This window comes from Brienomyrus brachyistius, chromosome 19 (genome assembly GCF_023856365.1).
Source record: "Brienomyrus brachyistius isolate T26 chromosome 19, BBRACH_0.4, whole genome shotgun sequence".
NCBI lineage: Eukaryota > Metazoa > Chordata > Actinopteri > Osteoglossiformes > Mormyridae > Brienomyrus > Brienomyrus brachyistius.
In genome coordinates this window covers 5,920,899-5,941,447 of record NC_064551.1, presented here as the reverse complement: position 1 = coordinate 5,941,447, position 20,549 = coordinate 5,920,899, and the positions used below count along the sequence as shown (strand labels likewise).

General features: G+C 43.3%; 1 protein-coding gene across 1 annotated transcript in view; it reads left to right on the top strand.

Moving 5' to 3' along the window:
* LOC125715071 (exostosin-1) overlaps nucleotides 1–20,549 on the top strand; it is a 185,344-nt gene that overhangs the window by 142,081 nt on the left and 22,714 nt on the right. The window contains exons 3-8 of the mRNA XM_048986303.1: nucleotides 2,769–2,862; nucleotides 6,386–6,493; nucleotides 9,627–9,746; nucleotides 11,497–11,629; nucleotides 16,915–17,033; nucleotides 17,818–17,913. Of these exons, the coding sequence (XP_048842260.1) occupies nucleotides 2,769–2,862; nucleotides 6,386–6,493; nucleotides 9,627–9,746; nucleotides 11,497–11,629; nucleotides 16,915–17,033; nucleotides 17,818–17,913 (670 nt within the window). The remainder of the gene's footprint in view (nucleotides 1–2,768; nucleotides 2,863–6,385; nucleotides 6,494–9,626; nucleotides 9,747–11,496; nucleotides 11,630–16,914; nucleotides 17,034–17,817; nucleotides 17,914–20,549) is intronic.

The following is a 20,549-nucleotide window of genomic DNA, read 5'->3' as shown; positions in this document are numbered from 1 at the left end:
TTCAGCTTCATTGTCATTATGAGTATAGATACAGAGCCAATGAAATGCAGTTAGCATCTAACCAGGTGCTAATAAAATATACATAAATACAATAAATTATTAATAAATCATAAATACAAATGTATATAAATGGAAATGATGGTTCTATGCAAAATTATGCATGAGATAAGCTGCAGACAGGAAGTTCAGAGGGAGTGATTGTGCTAAAAAAATGGGATAATTGCTTGTCTTTTTAGGTTTAATCCAACTGCATGAATCACCTCTATAATCCTTTTCTCACAATACAAATACTGGTTTTTTTTTTGCTTTACAGAAGCATTTTAAGATTAAGAGGGACTTTATTAGTACCGGTGGGAAATTCTGATGCATACAGCGACTGAACATACATACAGTGCCTAAAAGACAAGATTCAACGTCTGCAGGCATGATACAAAGCAAACATGGTGCATCTCGCAGTGATAAAGCTACATTGGCAGAGACGGCGACATCTGAATGTTGTCTGTTTTTTGGTGGCTTACAAGGCCAGTTATTTTTTAATGTTATTTCACTCAGTTTATGGTCAGATGGTTTCACGGACATTAACTGTGTTGAGTTGGATTTAACGTGACTATCTTGGATCATGGTTTAATATTAAATAATATAATGTAATTAAATACGGATGAATTAAATACTGTAAGTTACTCAAGTAAATAGTCCACTGTACAGAGTGAAGCAGGCTTTGGAGAGAAATATGCTGAGGATCTGAAAGGGATCGTGCAGAGAGGCACACAGGCGGTTGTAATGGGCCAGAGGCTGGATAACTAAATCAGCTTTTTCCATCAACACGAAAACCAGTGAGATCCACACCTAAATGCAACAGAGGCCTGCGCTTGGACTGTAATCGATTCTGCCTCAAATGGAAACCCAACTGTACCTCGGAATAAAAGACCGCTTGTCGGGCCTCAAAGAGTCCTTTCAGTGCAGAGGGCCATCCATCCGTGGGATACTGCAAAAGAGCAACTGCTTATTCTGTAATGATAGCAATATGCAGATAGCTAAGTAGGGAAACAGGTGTAGTTTATGGCAGACGCCCTTGAGTAGCTGAGCATCTAATAACAGCTTTTTGGGGGCAGTGTGTAGCTCAGTGGGCTAAGCCTGTAGTCGCCAGTTCAAACCCAGCCTCAGCACGTCTTCGGGTCCTTGAGTGTGGCGCCTAACGTCCAGCTCCCCGGGCGCCGCTACGGCGGAAAACTTACTGTACAAAAACAAGCGCAAGCTGAGGGAGGTGTAAATACAATTTCCCCACAGGGATCAATAAAGTATCGATTATTATTAGTTCGGAGTTGCTGTGAATTCCACGATAATTGCAGTGATGTAGTGTAACGTTTTAACCGTGTTCTTCACAAGTGATACGTTTTTACAGTGTTCTACCTAAAGTCACAGGTGTAAATTAAGCCTGTCATCATTCTAAAAAGGTAGCACTGACTTGGCCCTACTTTGGCACTAATAATTGTTCAGTGACTTTATGGAATACTTGCTCTTAAACCCTCGGTGGAAGATGAAGAGAGAAACGTCAGCCTCACCCCGATTCTGCTTTCCAATTCATCACAACGATTATCTGTCACGTGGAGGTCAGGCCTTTGTACTGTACACTGGGAAGTTCCCATTTCATTCTCTTCGCTTTCTAATTTACCCACAAATTCTGCCAAGAAGGCGCCGAGCAGAATTTTAGCTAATAAATATGATCTGACACACCACGTGTTACGATGAGGTACGGCAAACCACTGCTTGCCGTTAATAATAAATTTGAGTTGCAGCACTATTAAATAATAAAGGATAAACATGTTCTGTGTACATCTGTGCCAGTATTTAACTCTTGTTATCAACTCAGCATTGATTTTTTTTCTATGATGTGTTTTAATACGTCTTTCATCCTACTTACCCTATTAAGCAATTTAAGGACATAAAATTCTTCCCATTTCCATTTGGTTAGACAACTTTTGGAAACATTTTACTTAAGGCCATGTCATTTATAAACAAGACATAACAAATAATAATGCAGACATAAAGCATTATAAGCATGGTTATAAATATTTATCAAAAGGCATAACACATTATAGCCATGTGATTTACGCATTATGAAGCTTTCATCTATAATACACTATAAATACCTTCATAATGTATTATAATGGTTGGTATAAGCATTAAGGGTGTTTTGTACTGCATTATAAAGGCATCTAGTAGATTATAGATGAGAGGTTCATAAGGCAGTCATAATGCATAATAAACATGACTATAATGTATTACCTCGTAAGCCTTTTTACAAATATTTATGGTCATGTTTATAATGCTTTATGAATGCATTATAATGCATTATTAGTGTGCTTATAAATTACTGAAAACATGGTCTTAAGTGTTAACCAACTCTCAATCACATTCCACTTGCTCCTCTACTGTTCATTTGTAATAAAATTGTTGGTTCTGTGTGCCATGTTTGATGCCATTCTGCTGAGCAGATACATATCGCAATCTACCTTATATCGTTGCCTGCAGTTTACAACATGTCAGAGGTCAAAGTAGATCTCTTTGTAAAACCACCTGTTTAAAACATGGTTGTGTGATATTCATTAATACCCGACTGGCTGATTGACTCACTGATTATGGGTTGATTGATCCATCGATTGGCGATTGACTCACTGCTTGGTCGACTGATTCATCGATTGGCCGATTGATTTATCGCTTGAGCACCATGTCCCAAAGCTCATGGCTCTCTCTGTGTCTCTCTGCAGGTCCGATTACCAGGAGCTTCTCCACAACTCCAGCTTCTGTCTGGTCCCCCGAGGACGCAGATTGGGCTCCTTCCGTTTCCTGGAGGCCCTCCAGGTAGGTCAGGAGACCCTGTCAGCAATACAAAAAAAAAAAAAAAACACAACCACTCGTTCCCCCTTGTTACTAAATGGTTCCCTTGGAAACCTACTGCAGCCGTTGCCAGCTGAGGTTTACAGATCTGAGAAGCCCCGGGCTGGATGTTTCGTTATTGGTATTGACAATCTGTCATATTTTCAAAAGTGGCCTCAAAACTGCACCACTGTAGATATGGAGGAGGCATTTTTTTTTTTATCTCCACCACCACCTCCCACTGCCATTAACACCTCCCTCTGCCTTACCAAAGACATGTGTTATGCACGGCTTGGCGCACTGGATTGAAATTCAAAATAGAAACAATTATTTATATGCAGACTAACAAAACCCTTCTTCATCTTGTAGAAAAAGAAAATTAAACAATCTTGGAAAGTCGTGCAGAACTCTCTTTTTACTGTACATGTTGGTGTCGACACTCGTCATTTCCTGTGCTACCTACCCTGGGCGCTGCACTCCAATGTCCCAGTGAGACTGTCCTCCATTGACCCTAAAAGTAGGTTTCCCCACATATCAGTTGTAAATGTGCGTAAGGCAGCAGGCATCCTGACCTCGGCAGTAACGTACAAAAGCCCAGCAGATGTTTTTCTTTGTAATGCCAATGCATTTTATTTACGTCATTTTAATTACACGAGGCTCTGGTTTTTCTCCACCTTGTAGGGATATGAAGTTTAATATCTAAACGGCTCTGGAAACATGCCATGTTTGTTTATCACGGAGACCTCTAGACTTTCTGCTCTCAAACAGCCCTTGCACTCCACAGTTGTCTGCCATAAGGGTATTTTATATGCTTTGGTGCTTTTCTAGATTTAAATTTTTCATAATCTGTGACACATATTTGTAACAGCAGATTCATCTTAAACATGATTTATGTTTTAATTAATTTATAAGCCTTCAGATCACTGTCCACTACATCAAAATTCATTCTTGTGCATTTCATTGGCCCTGTGACTGTAAGGAAATGGATGGGTGAATGGATGGACTTCATTGATGACGTTCCTTCGGCATGGTGGCTCCTCAGATATCTACGCCCCAGTCATTTATTTCATTATTTTTAATCCACATAGGAGTCATTGAAATCTACTTCTACTGCCCCAGCTGACTGCAGAATTAATTAGGGATCATTTATTTGTTCATCGAACACAGATCACAAATGGACACCTTTGACAAGTTATAAATCCCTCGTGAAAGAATGAGGTTTCGTTAGCTTTATGTGACATATTTTTATCTATCCCTTCTATCTTTATTTGCTTGGACGAGTCTCTGACGTACGTAACACAGGAAGAAATGCTCCTGTTTTGAGACCTTCCCTAAGTTCCTGAGATTTTTCCCCATTAATACTTCGCTTTACAATACCGATGCCATTTATCGATCAGACTGAAGGGGATCACAGGCTAAAAGCTTCTCATACAACTTATGCCTTTAGTCCTGGGATTAATCTGATGGCCTGGCGATCTACATTGTTTAAGGAGTGCTTTGTGTAGTGTTTTGTCTCGAGTTGGCCTTGACGTAGGTCACGCCAAAGTAAGCCATTAGCAGTCTGCAAAGAGCCTGAAAATGAACGCTAACCTGAAAAGTAGACTTAAAGCAGGGAAGCATTATTCCATCCATCCATCTCTCTTATGAGCCTTGTTTGTTCTACATTAACCCAAAAGAAGAGCGTGTAACATTCATGCTTCATTTACTTACTTAAATGTCACTGTGAGTAACATGTAACAACCCCCCCAGACAATCTGTTGCAGGCAACTCACAATCTAGAACTCTGTTACCATCCAGTGCACAATCTCTTCCGTGCATCGCCAAGGCCTGTGTGTGATCCCATACCTTCTCTTTCAGGTCATAGTTCAGTAATGTTCATTATATTCATTCATACGCATAATCTGACCTGAATTGGGTGAGGCAGGTTCACTGGGACACTGGAGAATGAGATGTTATGGGGCAGATTCTGCTGCTGCTCTCCACTGGAACCTGTGGCACAATGTAGTTTGCACACACGCCGGGAATTAACATCCCTGTAGCTATTTTAAAGTGATTCTCTCTGATTTGCCTGCACAAATGTCAGCCGCACCAGCCATTAGGGCGTCGGTATATTTAAAGGGATACCTTTGAAGAGTCAGAGAGCAGATATACAAAGACCTGGAAAGTCAAATGGCTCTCTGGTGCTTTTCTTAATGTCTGCATGAAGGTTGGAGGTCTCGCATTCTACGAGGACTTCAGTAGATATGGCAAAATACGGGTTGATTTTTAAAGGCGGAGGGGTCACAAAATCACTTGGGCGTTTCTTCCATCAGCCACTGGTGCCGATGGGCCAGTATAGATTGATCGCTCTTGATCGGAAATCAGAGAAATGGCCAGGGATGGGAAATGGATCACAGGCATGAGTCCCACGGTTACTAAAAACAATGAAACCTCTGCGTGTTGGAACTCATCGTGAAAATAATTTATAAAGCAGTGGGTTATTTCTCGACACTCCATATGAAAGAAAGACAGGCTGCGTATTGTAATACTATGGTGCCGTTTCCTTGCTTCCATGAACCAGTGTGGTTTCAAACACAAGTGCAACAGCGCTGCGTGAAATTAAACTAGAGCTTAAGCATTTCCGCAAATATTAAAAAGAGCTTCTGTTTTCATATTTGCTTTAGTTTTTGCTGCCAAATTAATTGCCGACGCTTGAATTTCTGCACGTATTTCTTTCTCTCTTAGAAGAATAGTGTTTAGTGAATTTTTGAGTGGTGCCATTATTGAAATTAAGTAAACTTGCTCCAGGATTCATTGGACCTTTGCAAACACTTTCATGGCATATTAAGTGCACGACCAACCTATGAGGGAGTCATCCATTATTCAGAGGCACTCAACATCTTCACCCAGATTTGCAAACGGGGGGAATGTTTGCCTGTTTCTCGTATCCAATTATTTCAGCATGTTGCAGGAATGAAAAGGGCAGCTTTCAAGATGGAGTGAATTTTTTTTTGCTCATTTTATTAAAATATTTTACATTGTTTTCTTTGTATTGTACGTGTAATGTGAAGAATTAAGTCATTCAGATTTCATTGTTTATTGAACGCTTAGACGTGCACCGAAGAGGAAGTCTATGGGAGGTTTTTAAAAATACATTATTAAGATATTGAAAGACAATGAAAAAGTACCTGTGGCAACGATCTCCCAGAATGCCTCTCTGGTCATTTAAGCTGGTTGGTTATTGGTGTTTGCTTCTAGACCACAGAGCAGCTGTCATGAGATTAATACCGCCCTCTTTGGTTAGTCAGTCGATTTTAACTCTATTAAATTGCTGTGACACTTTTATCCCAACTGACTTAAATATTTTACAGTCGCTCACGTTTGCCAGGTATGCTGCTGGATATTTTATTAACGTAATTTCATTAAAGCCTTTGTTTCAGACCCGGGAGCAGAGCCAGAACCCTTCCGGAACCTGCAGCCTTCAGAATGCCGCGTGCCATTCGTTAATTTTCCCACCCCCTCCTTTCAGGCGGCCTGCATCCCAGTGTTGCTAAGCAACGGCTGGGAGCTGCCCTTCTCAGAAGTGATCGACTGGAGCAAAGCGGCCATCATCGGAGACGAAAGGCTTCTGCTGCAGGTTTGGAGGGCGTCTGTCTCAGAGAAGCCGCCCGCGGCTGTAGGGGTGGGAGGGGAAGGTCACATGACTCTCCAGTGCCTGGCAGCACAGTCTGAAGCCTTCAGACATGAAACACAATCTTAATCTTATCTGTGAGAGTGCAACCGCTGAGGCCAAAGTTGTGGAGCCTGCATTTTCTGGAAGTTTCCCTCTCATATTACAGATAAATAGGAATTAAATCTTTTTAGACCGTTAATGGCTCTTCATTATTCTGAGATTAAAAGCTTAAAAGTGGTTTGGCTCACCTTGATATCCGTGCAGTGACTGAGGAAGATACAGAATAAACCGGTCATTTCTAAAAGCACTGTTAGATAAAGCACAGCGCAGACAGTATTCGGGGCAGAATATTGGTATTTTACCAAGAGAAAAGCAAGGGGCTTGACTATCATGACTGCTGCGTTTTGGCCACGAACTTGCCAGCATTAATTGTAAAATGACTAAGATTAAAACATTTTGGCTGACAAATTCAGCCTAACATGATGGTCCTTCAGATAAGTCTAAATAAAATCCGACACCAGGCAAGTCATTACAGTGCAGAAAACAGCAGGAATCATTTTCCGCTGATCTATTGGCAAATCTTTGCTTTCATGATTGATCTCGACAAGCCTCGCTTCTTTGGAAAAAATTCCTGGATTCCTTCTCTTACTACGGTAATCTAACATCTGTGGGTTGCCCTGTGGTATTCCAGGATGTGCGCGTACTCGCGCAACTGCGAATATGTGTGTTAGGCGCGCGTCCGCAAAGATGTCTACGTGTACTTCTTCTGAGCAGCTCTGCAAAACATTTTTATTTCGTCCATTTCATTACATCCTCAAAGCTCTCAGCCCCCCCCCACCCCCCCGTAGCCTGGAGGCACGTTATTTTTCGTAGCTGCAACTCTGACCTCACAGAGAACGGTTTGCTGACAGGCAGGGAAAAGGCTACCGTGTCTTCTGACGGGCACTGAGTAGGACGCCTGTATCGCATCATCTCTTGGTGCCCGTATATCAATACATGGCCTCATTCGTTACAGCCTGCAAGCTGTATGATATTTATATTCTTTAATTACCGAACCTAATAGCGGCAGCTGCCTATCTGCCCTTTTGTGGCTTCAAGGTAGCGAGTCATTAACGTGGCGAAAACGGGGGCTTGAAATAGGAGAAGCGAAATGTCACCGAAGGAATGAAAGTGAGAGAGAAAATTAAATGCGACAGGAAGGGGAGAGAGATAGGGGCAAATAATGAAGAAAAGCCTGTGAGAGATTTTGTCCCCCTGCACACAGATGCACACACACACACACACACCACACTTTTAGAAATTACAGCAATTAATAATGACTCAGCTTACATCCACTAACCTCTGGACAAACCCAAAGTGCCATGGAAATTGCATTTCAGACTCTGCTAACAAATATACGTGTGGAACACTGTGATTTTGATTTGATATGTGTCCAACAGTCAAGTTTAACAAAGACAGGAATATTAAAAGCAACTAATGGATTTACTGCCGGTCTCCTAATTACTTGTGATTATACAGTGTTGAATGGCCGCTTTTTTTGGGCTTGTGATGCCTATTGTATTTCCGTCCCTAGCAACAAAGTCACCCCCCCAGAAAGTATTCCATTGCTAATTACGCGTAGATATCGCAGTATGTCCAACCTGCTGGATCCGAGGCTCTCGGTGGAAGGAACAAACTATTAATGACAGCGTTTCCATGGAAGAGTGACAGGAATGTGTGCTTTTCTGAATTACCAGCACACAAATATAGGTGGAATAGAAAACAGTGTATTTTTGAATGTGAATATCTGTTTAAAAATACACTTCTGGGTTGAAATATCAGCAGTAGGGAGTATTGTATGTGCATGCGTGTTTTGTGACGTTTGTCTGATCTGTCTGCAATTGTAAATATGCATAATTTACTTATGAATTTTATGTTGGTCCAGATTAGGGTAAAAAAAAAAAAACGCGTTATTTCATTGATCCCGGGGCCTCGTCTCAGAGTGACAAACGCTGTCGCAATACGAGCACCGCAGCAGAGGGTGCAGGTGTCCCTCCATGCATCATCGTTAAAAATGCAGATATCATCTTGAAGCTGCTGTCACTGCAATACCTCGCATTATTTTTCATATTTGTGTGGAATTAACGGGTTATTTAATTACAAGCTGAAATTACATCCTCTGTCGTGATTGGTGAATTAACAGTGTTTATGTCCACGCGGAGCTCCCCTGTCCTGCCGCTGGGCGCCTGTTTGTGAGCCGAGGTGGGGGGGGGGCATCCAGGTTTAAGCTAGGATAATGCCCTAATTCTATATAGCAATTGAGTTTCTGCACCTGTTGAGAGGGGGGGGAATTTCATTACGTTCAATTATTCTGAGGAATGAACTTCAGCGACGAGCGAAACATGTGGAGAGGCTTATTTCCCTACTGGGGAGCCACATAAACACTAATGGGAGGTGTAATTTAATTTCAGTTATTTATATCGTGCGTCTCTGTTTATTAAACCTTGTGGATGCGTGCCACCGCCCAGAAACCTTTCGGGATGGAGATCAGGATCCCTGCCACAGTTCATCCGAAGTGGTACATTTATAGAACAGAATGAGCCTGCTGTATATCCACTGTTTCCAAATTCATCATGGTTTTCTTTGCTCATCCTGATTCCGCACTCTTTTTCCTTAGTGTTTTATGTGTCGCCGGTCGTGAAGTTGGACGGGCAGAACCTGTCAGACTCTGAGGGTCTGTAAAAACTGGTTAATCTCCAGGTTTCCCTTATAAGAGAGACACCGAAAGGTCAACGCTTATGTCTACTAGACTGATTGAATTCTACAGCGCTCTTTTGAAGGCCAGCCATTTTGGAAGATGGCTGTGTCTCGGCCGAGATATAAACGCGTGCAGATGCGGCATTCCGAGCAGCAATGCCGTGACGCATTTTTAGCCATCTTACTCCTTTAATGTCACATGTTCAACATGCAGCGGAAAATGCCGGAAGGCAAGCGAGGCAGGCGGGCTTCACTGAGGCGGCAGCGAGGACCCCGCGATTCTACCTGCCCGATAAACAATCGGCGCTCCTCCAGCCGTGTTTAATTTCCACCCTGTTTTTTTTTCACTATTTATTCGCAGATTCCTTCAATTACCAGATCTGTGGACCATGACAAAATATTGGCCCTCAGGCAACAGACTCAATTCCTGTGGGATGCGTATTTTTCTTCAGTAGCAAAAATAGTATTAACTACATTAGAGGTAAGTGTTTCTGTTTGTGGGATTCTTGGTTTGAGCTGACGCGGGTGGGGGGTCAGACATGGGATAACCGCGGTAATGGATGCTCTCTGTCGTCGAAGCCGATGGCTGCAGCAGATCAGCTCTCTGGTCTCCCAGGCCATTAATGCAGCCTGATTTTTTTTCTTCTTCTATTACCTGCTTATATTACCTCAGTCCAGGAGCAATGAAGCTCCTTTTTCTCCCGCCATGCACTGTTATCCCATGGTTCTGACTTGGTGGAAATCGTAACCATATAGCCATATCCTACAATCTCTGGCCCTTTTAAGTGCTTCTAGGCATGTGGGCAGTATTGCAGGTAACTTGTTGTTTTCACGTGACCCTGCTATGAAAATAGTTGCTCACTGGGGAGGCCTAAATAAAGACAGCAGTTGTCAATGGGGTTCAGACAATACCACAACGGACAGTGACATGACCTGATTGTAGCATATGAGGGAGATCGTTGACTCTTAAACGGGGTGCTCTGATTGGTCAGTGACGAGAAAGTGGGCGGTACTAGGGAGAGGCTATGTCACCATGGTTTAGACCTTCCTCACTGCATGCCTCATTTACCACCTCTACCTGATTTTTGCCAGTGGAAGACGATCTTTATCAAGTTGCATTTATTCATGAGACGCTTTTGTCCAAAGCGACATACATACAAAGTGAGGATCAGACAGCAGGGTCGGCCTGTGACCATGGTGCGATTGGGGTTAAGTGCCTTGTTCAAGGGCTCAGAGGCAACATCGCCGTACCAGCCATGGGAGTCGAACCAGTGACCTTCAGATTAAGGGCACAGCGTGCTACACACCACCCTTTATAGCTTCTAACAGAGCTGGAAAGTTCAGGCTCAGAAAGTACAAATCCAGACTAAGATTTTGTTTCAGCTACCTAGCTGAGTATGAACTGGTTGGTCGAAACAAAACTTGATGCCATTAAGCGCAGTGTCCATAGTGAATAGCTGGATTATTTGTTCATTAATTATCCCAGTTTTTACACAATTTCAAGGGATGAGGTTCTGTGACAGAAAGGGCCGCTAATTTCGAATTGAATCAAAGCCTCGGATCATCCGATTGCGCCTGGAATCCTCTCCCTCCCTCCCAGTTTGTTTTCCTTTTGTTACGTGACGCGTCAGCAGTTAATTTCCCACCCCACTTTCTCGCGAAGCGTCGCAGGACGCCACATGAAAGGGAGCCTAAGAAGCCGAGCGAGCAGCGGGGCGGCCTGGAAGCATCAAAGCGGCCCGAGTCACAGGCGGATTAGAGCCTTTCGCGCTGGAGCCGCGCGGCTGTCATAGGCTGCACACGGGAACCTGCGGGGGGGGGGGGACGTCAGGCACAGTCCTGTGGATGCACGTCTATTACCCACAGGAGAAACAAAGTGCTTCCTGCTCTCACTCAGAAGATAACCCTGCTAAAATGGAAAGAACATTCCAGACCATTCCAGATTGTCTTGAAACATGCTATGATGGACTGTTTGGCATGTAAAACAAACAACGCCTCACATTTGCTTATTTTACGTAGTTCTCGTGTTTTCATTTCTGAATGTTAGGCCAGTCACTTAAGAAAGCCGTTGAGCTCAAATAAATCAGGAACGTCCTGCAAGGAAGTATTCTGTATCAACAAAATATCGTCAACCAGATCTTACACACATGGTTCCCGTAGTGTCTCTGAATGTTTCCCCCCACTAATATTGTTCATTTCTTTATTTATGCATTTATTGTTCTTCCCGCCAGATAATCCAGGATCGAGTGCACGCCCACGTATCGAGAAACAAGTTAATGTGGAACGCGCAGCCTGGAGGACTCTACGTCTTGCCCCGTTTCTCTACGGATCCTGCAAACTTTCCCTTTTATTATGCCGCCCTGGGTGAGTTGAGAAATGTTACTCTTACCCCTAACTAATAAGCATTGACTGGATTTTAACACAGATGCGTGAAACATTACCATTTGGCAAATGTTTAGTATGCTACACAAACAAAAAAAGAATCGCAGTGGAAAACCATGCTGGGTGCTTTATTTTTACGCACATCCAGCATATCCAGTTGCACCCAGTAGCTTCCAGTGGTGGGGATGTAACCCTCTTTTTTGTCCGACAAGCAATTAATCTTCGTGTACGTTATCAAATGTAATCAGTCAAACATTATGCAAAATATTACACATGGCAATACATCACGGGTTGTCAGGAAATCCTGTAGAGCATAAAAAAGCCAGTGTAGGTGTACGCAGAACCAGTGGAAATACAGTGGTGGTGAACGGTACAACGAAGACAACGGTGGAAGAAGCATCAGCAGACGACGTAAAAGTTTCATAGCAGCATAGCTATGAAAGTCATTCTGTACTCAGCTATTTTGGTTATGAGACTGAGGCAGTGTCACTGGGCTATTTTTTTCCCTTTTCGAATATGTGCAAATGGGTTTTAGCGACTGCCTGAGAAAGGGCTCGTTCGCTCTGGCCTTGCCTCGCTCGGATTCCACGGAACCATCCGGCCCCAAAATTTCCCAGCATGACTTCCCGTACCACCGCCCGATGAGGTGAACTAAATATAAAGCAGTACCGTTCAAAAATTAACACCCCCGATGACTGGCAGCAGTGCATGACCAGATACTAACCAGTAATGGATCTCCCCCAAAATTTTATTGACTATGTTTATAATATGATCTGACATGTATAAAAACCCTTGTACACCATCAACTAAACACACTCTTGAAATGCCAGTTTGATGAAGTAGTGACACTCAGTCTGCTAGAATTAGACAGCCTGTGTAGTATAATTAAGATAAACGTTGCCCTGGTGCACATGGACACATTTCCATTGTAGTCACACCTGTGTACTTAGTAGGACATTCTGTTTTGGGCCACATACAGGATTTGTTGTGCAGTGGAAGACGTATCTGCAAATTGCCAAACTGTATCCCCTCACAGCACCTACAGCAGGGGATAAAATGTGATAGGAAGCAACTTTTCTATTATCTCTGCTTCCCCTTGCTTACTGGAGTTACACCGAGAACAATCGCAGACTTTTCTTCCGAGGATAGAAATTAGGGATGTCACGGCCCCTCTTTTTCATTCTCTCTGTTCTTCGTTTCTTCTCCTCCGAGGTTCCTTGCTTTTCTGTTTCGTTTCTAATTGCGATAAATCATAAATCACGTGGTTTGTAGTCGGCAGCAAGCACAAGACATTGCTGGCCTCAGTTTAAAATGGCAGTGGCCGTTAGATGCACCTACTGTATGTGGAAAGACCGGCGTTCGTCTCCCTCCAGAATGGCTTCAAAGGTTAATGAGTTGTACGTCCGGAGAATCCACCCTGCACACCTCGGTCGTACCGAGCTGTTATTTTTGCACTTACAGCCTTCCTGTTAGCTTTGACAAGTTCGGCCATTCTTTCTCTGAATTCTCTCATTAGCAAGGTGCTTTTCTCCACGTTCGGCCATGTACTGCTTTGTTTTGCTCCTCCGTCCTCTCTTCGTGCACTGTGGCGTGAGAAGATCCCTGGGATGTGGCTCTTTCTGAGAGAACACCATCTATGGCACCAACAGTCACACCTACTGAGGGAATCACTTGGACCAGGCAGCAGACCCTGTACGGGTTGCTGCATGTATTCAGGCACAGTTGCAGGATTGTCTGTTTGGAGCAGCGTTGGAAAGCAAGTGTACCTAATAAAATGACCACTTTGTGTGGCGTAGCAGCCAGAATTCTGATGTGAGCTGCAAGTTAAAATGGCAGGAAATGCCGCTGTAGCAGAAAACCTGAATGAACAGGGTCTCGTGCTCTGGAAATATACATTTTATTTTATATCTAGCCCACACCTTTATCCAGAGATATATAGGCTAAATCTCTGTGCCTGTGATCAGAAGATTGTTGGTTCAAGTCCCAAAGAAGAGCAGTCATATGTCCGTGGGCCCTTGAGCATGGCCCGTAACCTCCCGGCTCTAGGGCTGCTGCAAATTGGCTGACCCTGCGCTGGGACCCCCAAGCTATGGAGAGCAGGATGGGGGCGGCGAAGGGAAGAATTACAATGTACCTGTACTTGTGCAAGTAACAAATAAAGGATTTATCACCGTCATTACTTTTTTGAGAAAGCAGAGGATTGTGGGCCTTGTTGAAGGACCCATTGGTGAAATCATTTGGCTAGAACTGGGATATGATCCAACAACCCTCTGATCACAGACTTAGTATCCTTACCCACTAAGCCTTTCACTGCCACCCCAGTCATACACCGATATGCATCATAAAATCACGCAGATATTAATAAAGATGGTTGTTATATTTTTTAAGGATTACTACTTCGCAGAATTTTATCTTCCCCAGAGGGCTTATGGACTAGAGGGGAACGCTTTCTGTGATTCATGTCTGGCCAGTCAAATCAGTACTGCTGTTTTCGATTAAATGGCCTGCCATCAGTGCTGCAATACATGATCTGTCTCACTTTTTCCATAGCTTGATAAGTAGAGCATTGTTTTTTTAATGTGATTTCGAAAGGATGGAGACTTAACATGAAATGTATGTATTACCTCCCAGACGCGGACAGTTTGGTTTGTTGGTGTCTCTAAATTGGCCGTAATGAATGATTCTGTGTGTCAGATGGTCTGGGTGTACCTGTGCCTTGTGCTGCATATTGCCTGGGGTGGATCCCAGGCCCTCCGTGACCCTGAACAGGATGAATGGTATAAACAGTTGGATGATATATATTGATCCATCTTCCAGCCGCTCGCTTCTCTGAAACTGTAAGTTGCCACAGATAGAAAACATCAGCCAAGTGCACAATGAGGACTTAACGTGCTTAGCGATGCTCAGGCCTCAGGAATAAGGCTGAGGGAAGCTCACTTATGATTTGCGAGAGCAGTGAGGATCCTGTCTGCTTTTGCTTGACAGCTGTTGCTTTTGACTCCTCGCACGGTGTCAGCTCTGTGACACTGTTAGCTCTCTGCTCCCATCTTCACATTTTTGCATTTGCGAAAAAAACACACAGTTGCCGAGGGAGAGTGAGCTACCTGTCAGGATCAGGACACCTCCAGCTCCACCAATGAGAATACAGATGAGGGCCATGATTTGGGCAGCTGAAGCTGATTGGACGCATTCATGGAGCTTATTTTCTTGAATAGACCTATATGCTAGTGCTATTAATGGTAATAAATTGCAACCAGAACATTCTTGGAGTAATTCCCAAAAAAGCCCCCCCTGAAGTACCAATTAGTCAGTTACCTAAATTAAATAATGCAGTAAAAAAAAACGTCAGATCTCTGAATACATCAGTTTGTCCATGAAGTCTTTTTAAATATATTTGCAGGAATTTTATAGGGTGGAGATGAGATAAAAAATAAATAAAAAAGAAATATATCAGAATTTGTATCAGTAACGTTACATTCATCAACACGAGCAGAATGTGTTGAAATTCGAAGAATGCGAAGGTATTAAATGTAGTGGAATTATATTTCCATCTTATCTCGCGAGCACGGTTTAGTAGCTTATCAGCTGACTTGCTTAAATCCACTCCTTCGAAATCCTCTCTTATCCACGACGGATGGTAACAGCATCGAACAGGGAGTCGCTGGCGAATTAAATATACATTTTAGACATTTTAGAGTGTGAAAACGCAATCCTCCACTTTTAGTCCAAGCCGCTTGTGTTATGTCATTATTATTATGCTACATCTCCCATTTTAACTCATGCAGAAGTGTTTATGATGGCTGTGGGATGAATGCTTGGCAACGTTAAGGCACTAAACACTTCCAACTGCTCCGAAATGTGTCATTTCTCTTGCACTTCGAGAAAATTGTATTTTTTTTTGTTCGTTTCATTAGAAGATGCCAGTCTAATCACTGGCTGTTATGTCTTCCTATTCAAATGTATGGTGCTTTCATAATCTTAATACGATTAATATGATCCATCCATCTATCTATTAAATGTTTATCCTGAACAGGGTCATGGAGACATTGTCTGAAAATAAAATTAAATGACGGAATGGTCCATTCTGTGAACGCAGCATTTCCCTGTCTTGTCACTTGCCCTCTTTGTATTGGCAGACATTGTATTCAAGCTGACTGCAAGGTTGTATCTTTCTTCCTACTCGACCGTGGATCAGTTTAGGGTCCTCTGGGAGCAGAATACGATCACGGAGGAAAATGAGAAATTCCATTTGCTGCCACAGTTGCCGGTTCTCTCTCTGTAGGGGTGAAACTCTCCCAGGTTGTCAGATTAGCCGAATGTGCTTATCATGGTCGGCTGAAACACAGTGTTTTATTATATTACCGGACTGGTTGAGTTTTGCCCCCTTTCTGTCAATGCTAATGAGGTTCCCTCAGTGAGTCCTTTCCGATGATACCAAGCACAGACCTGCTTTTCTTACCCGAACCTTCTGAAGGAGTGAATTAACCTTTCTGGACATTTGACCTCAAGATGGAACACTAGAGAAAAAGATGACCTTGACGTTTTACCGAATTTGCATTTAAAATAGAAAAAGGTGTAAGCGGACACTTTGAACAGTAAGACAAAGATAATCACGTTGCTACTATGTGCCCCTGATGTGGTCTTAGGCAGAAAAGCAACGTGGATGCTGGGAAACTGGATCACCTTGCGGGGAGGGGGGGCATTAAACACACAGAGTTCGCCAATCGTCCTGAAGTCTTTAATGCAGTGTTTCCGATCCTGGTCCTTAGGGACTCCCATAAAGTCCACGCTTTTGTTCCCACCCAGCTGGGAGGGAGCAAAAATGTGGACTGGCTGGCAGGGAGCTGGGAGGGAGCAAAAATGTGGCCTGTCTGGCAGGGAGCTGGAAGGGAGCAAAAATGTAGATTGTCTGGCAGGGAGCTGGGAGGGAGCAAAAATGTGGCCTGTCTGGCAGGGAGCTGGAAGGGAGCAAAAATGTAGATTGTCTGGCAGGGAGCTGGGAGGGAGCAAAAATTTGGACTGTCTGGCAGGGAGCTGGGAGGGAGCAAAAATGTAGATTGTCTGGCAGGGTGCTGAGAGGGAGCAAAAATGTGGACTGTCTGGCAGGAAGCAGGGAGGGAGCAAAAACATGGACCTTCTGAGGGTCCCTGAGAACCGGATTGAGGAACACTGCTTTAATGGGAAAAGCATTTAGTGAAGCAGCTCCTGAGTCGACCTGCTGGGGTTTGTGGGTGTCCCCGCAATGATGACATGCTACTTCCCTCCAGGTAAAAGCCCGTCTCTGGAGTTCACCGCCGTCATCCAGGCCCTGACCCCTCTGCAGTCACAGCTACAGCCCATTGTCAAGCTCATCCTCGCCGTGGTCAAGTCCAAGTTCTGTGCGCAGGTGAGAGCTCAGGAGGATCCGAGCGGATCTTCTCAGCCGTACTGGGTCGCCTAGGCATATCAAGGAAAAAAATGCACTGTTATTTTGACCTTAAACTCATGAATTCCAAAAGGAAGGACTGAGTCGTCATTAAATGTAAAAACCCGTGACTACAGTAAATGTTACTGATTCTGCAACTTTTTTCAATAGTCCTTGGCTCTTTCCGCCTCTTCCTGAACTTTTAATGTCCAGCAAGCCTTTTCCTCTGCTTCACACCGCACCTGAGCGTAACTGAATCTAAAGGGTGTTTGAAAACATTATTATTATTATTGGACTTCCGTTATTAATATTAATTCCACGTGATATGTCTTTTTTTTTCATTCAACATGATAGGTCAGGTTCCTTATTACTAAAGAACATTGTCATCCTTGTGTCTATTGACATTTGCACCTGAAAGAAAATATACAGTGTTGAGTTTATTTTAGCAAGTATTATTAATGAGATTACCTGGTAAAGTGAAGATGGTATATAGGGAAAATACAAATATATAATGATAAATAAATAATTCCAGTAGCTGCAGAGGAATTGAACCTTGAGGGAGAAATTGTGTCCTATCTCTTTTGACCTTCTGAAGTCAAAACCACGTACCGTGGTACGTGAACTAAATTCCTGCTTTGTTAACTGGGGAACCAGCCGATAAAGAGGTGTCACAGTATTCCACGTGGCATTAAGGCAGTGTAACGAAGGGCAGAGCAGACTAGCCGTGTAACCCGGAAACTTAACAGAGCGACACCCTTTCCCTTAGATAATAGTGCTGTGGAACTGCGAGAAGCCGTTACCTCCGAAGAGCAAGTGGCCCACCACGTCAGTGCCTATCACAGTCATCGAGGGAGAAAGGAAGGTGAGCGGGCTCGCACGAGGATCGCACGAGGATCGCACGAGGATCGCTGGGATGGGGAAGAGGTGCTACCCTGCACCTTTCCCTCTGACTCGCGATCCTGCCACTCGGTGCGAGTAGAGAAGGGCGGTCGCTTCACTGCAGGGGTAAACACATCTCACCCATTGAAGGGATGCAGACGGCCCGTCCTCGACCGCGGTATTTCCGTCAGCCTCACCTCGCGTATAAACGCCCTGGGAGACCCCGCTGCGCGGTCTGTTGGCTTGAGCTTTGCCCCGAAGGCCACGTTCTTGGGAAGAATCCAGATGTGCCACGACGCAGCGCGTGAAATGCATCAGCAACCCCTTCTATCTAGCCAAGCCAGTGTCCCAAAGCCTTATACTTGCCATTTTGATGATTATACTGCTATAATGAACTCTAGTAAAAGCTGAATCCAAATTGAAATGATAGCCACATACACTGAAATTGATCTGTATGACCATCTGTGGTGCTTAATCTCGTTTCCCATTCGGTTTCTAACCATTAACTGTTCTGTCATTTGTATTACATTTCGTATTTCTCATGTTATTCATAGAAATTGCTTCTCACTGAGATATAAACCAGGAGCCGGTTGCACAAAACACCTTAAGTTAAGATTTTCCTTAAAGTCCGAATTAAGGTTTCCTTAAAATAAAGTTGGTTGCATAAAACACCCTTAAGTCTCCTCATTAAGGTTTCCTTAAAACCTTCCCATAAGTATTTAAGTTTTTCTCCTTATCTTAGTCATATACTTAAGGAATCCCTTAACGGTTGCACAAAAGGCCTTCGCAACCAAACTAAGGGAAAATAATTAAGGTACCTCTAACTGTACCTTAACTGCAACAAAGCCGAGTTTAAGATAATAAATAATGAAAATTAAGGCATCCCACATAGAGTGTTCCGCGACCGGGAGAACCCCTTAGATACGCTTAATGATGAGCAATTGATTTTGCTTTATAAATTTGCCCGGCAGTCAGTTTCTGACTTGTCCGACCGTCTGCAGTTGGATCGCCCGACATTCCGAAGCTGTGCTCCCCCAGCTGCGTTGCAGTTCATGTTTGCTCTGCGGGTTTATGCTACAGGCTCCTTCCAGGCTGTAACAGGCGATGTATTTCATGTCCACAAGTCAACGGTGTGCAGAGCGTCATTCACCGAATTTCAAACGCCATTGCCTGTCTGTTGAACACCGTGGTGAAATTCCCCTAAAAACAAGAAAAGGATTAAATAGCGACACCCTTCGGTAATGTAGCCGACTTCCCAAGAGTGTGCTGTGATAGATGGGACCCACATCAGGATTCAAGCTCCCGTACAATATGAAGATCAATTTATTAACAGAAAAAAATCAATATTCAATCAATGTCCAGTTAGTTTGCAATCATGAACATAAAATAACTAACGTTGTAGCACAATGTAGACTCCTTGAATTAATTTTCATTGCAATTTCCTCCCACATTCGTTGTTTTCTGTTTGCTGTTATTTGCGGATCAGATTTACCTTTTAGTATGTTCTTTCTTTTATTGTCTTCCTCCAAAAGTATAATCTTTTCTTCCTCTGACCAATTTGGCTTTCTTGTCTTCTTTTCTCCCATTTCTCGTCCTCTTTTCTCTCAGATATCAGGGTATCACAAGCAGGCGTGAGTGCAAGCATATGAACGGTCTCCATAGAAACGGAGCAGTTTCACTGCTGTAAAACGTCTTTCGATGTTGTAAATCCCTTAATGTTTTTCCTTAACCAAGGAAACATTTTAAGGGGTTCTGTGCAACACCCTTAAATAAATCTCTTAGCCAAGGAGAAATTAAACCTTAAGTGTCATACTTAAGGGGAAAACTTAAAGTGTTTTGTGCCACCGGTTTTGAGTTAGACGTGACACTTTTGCTTAGCTTTTGGCCACAGTAAACTTTGTCTCAGAATCCAGCTATTCCAGTCAAGGGAGAGGAGCTCTTTCAATGGCTTTTAGCAAACTGTCCCTGAGAGATGAATCCCTCATATTATCACCCGGCCTCTCGGAACGAGCCCAGCTGTATCCATCACACGAGTTCCCATGTAGCCTCAGATGTGTCCGTAACCATTTACGCCAGGAATGTGACCATAAAACGCAGTGGCAGATATTCTAATTGATTCCATTTGTTTCCCTTTAAACTCGGCGATGTATAACAATGTGTTCCCACAATCACAGTGAGCGTCTTTTACAAAAGGTGTCTCTAGGCCCATAATTACTTGCTCGGGGTATTTCTAGGGTAATGAGACAGCTGCTCCTGTGTATCTCTGTTCGGCAGTTTTCCAGAACAATAACAGCCTGCTGCGTTAGAGCTGAGGAGTCAATTGTTCGAATCGGAATTAATCAGAGTGCTGACTGAAACAGCACCGTTTGAATAGGGGGTGATAGTGCTCTGTTTTGTTTGCCTGTCCAGAAGTACGGTGTGGATGATGGTATTCTGTTTAAGCTTTCCGGGAAGTAAAGAATCTTGCATATGTACAGTACTGTGTTAAAGTCTTAAGCAGCCAAAGAAAGTGTTCAAAGCTATTTACCTGGATTGTAAATGTTCAGACAGAATTTAAACATTAGATTTGCAAATGTAGAGTAACACAATAAAAAACTAACAAGAATATCCTCTGTTCTC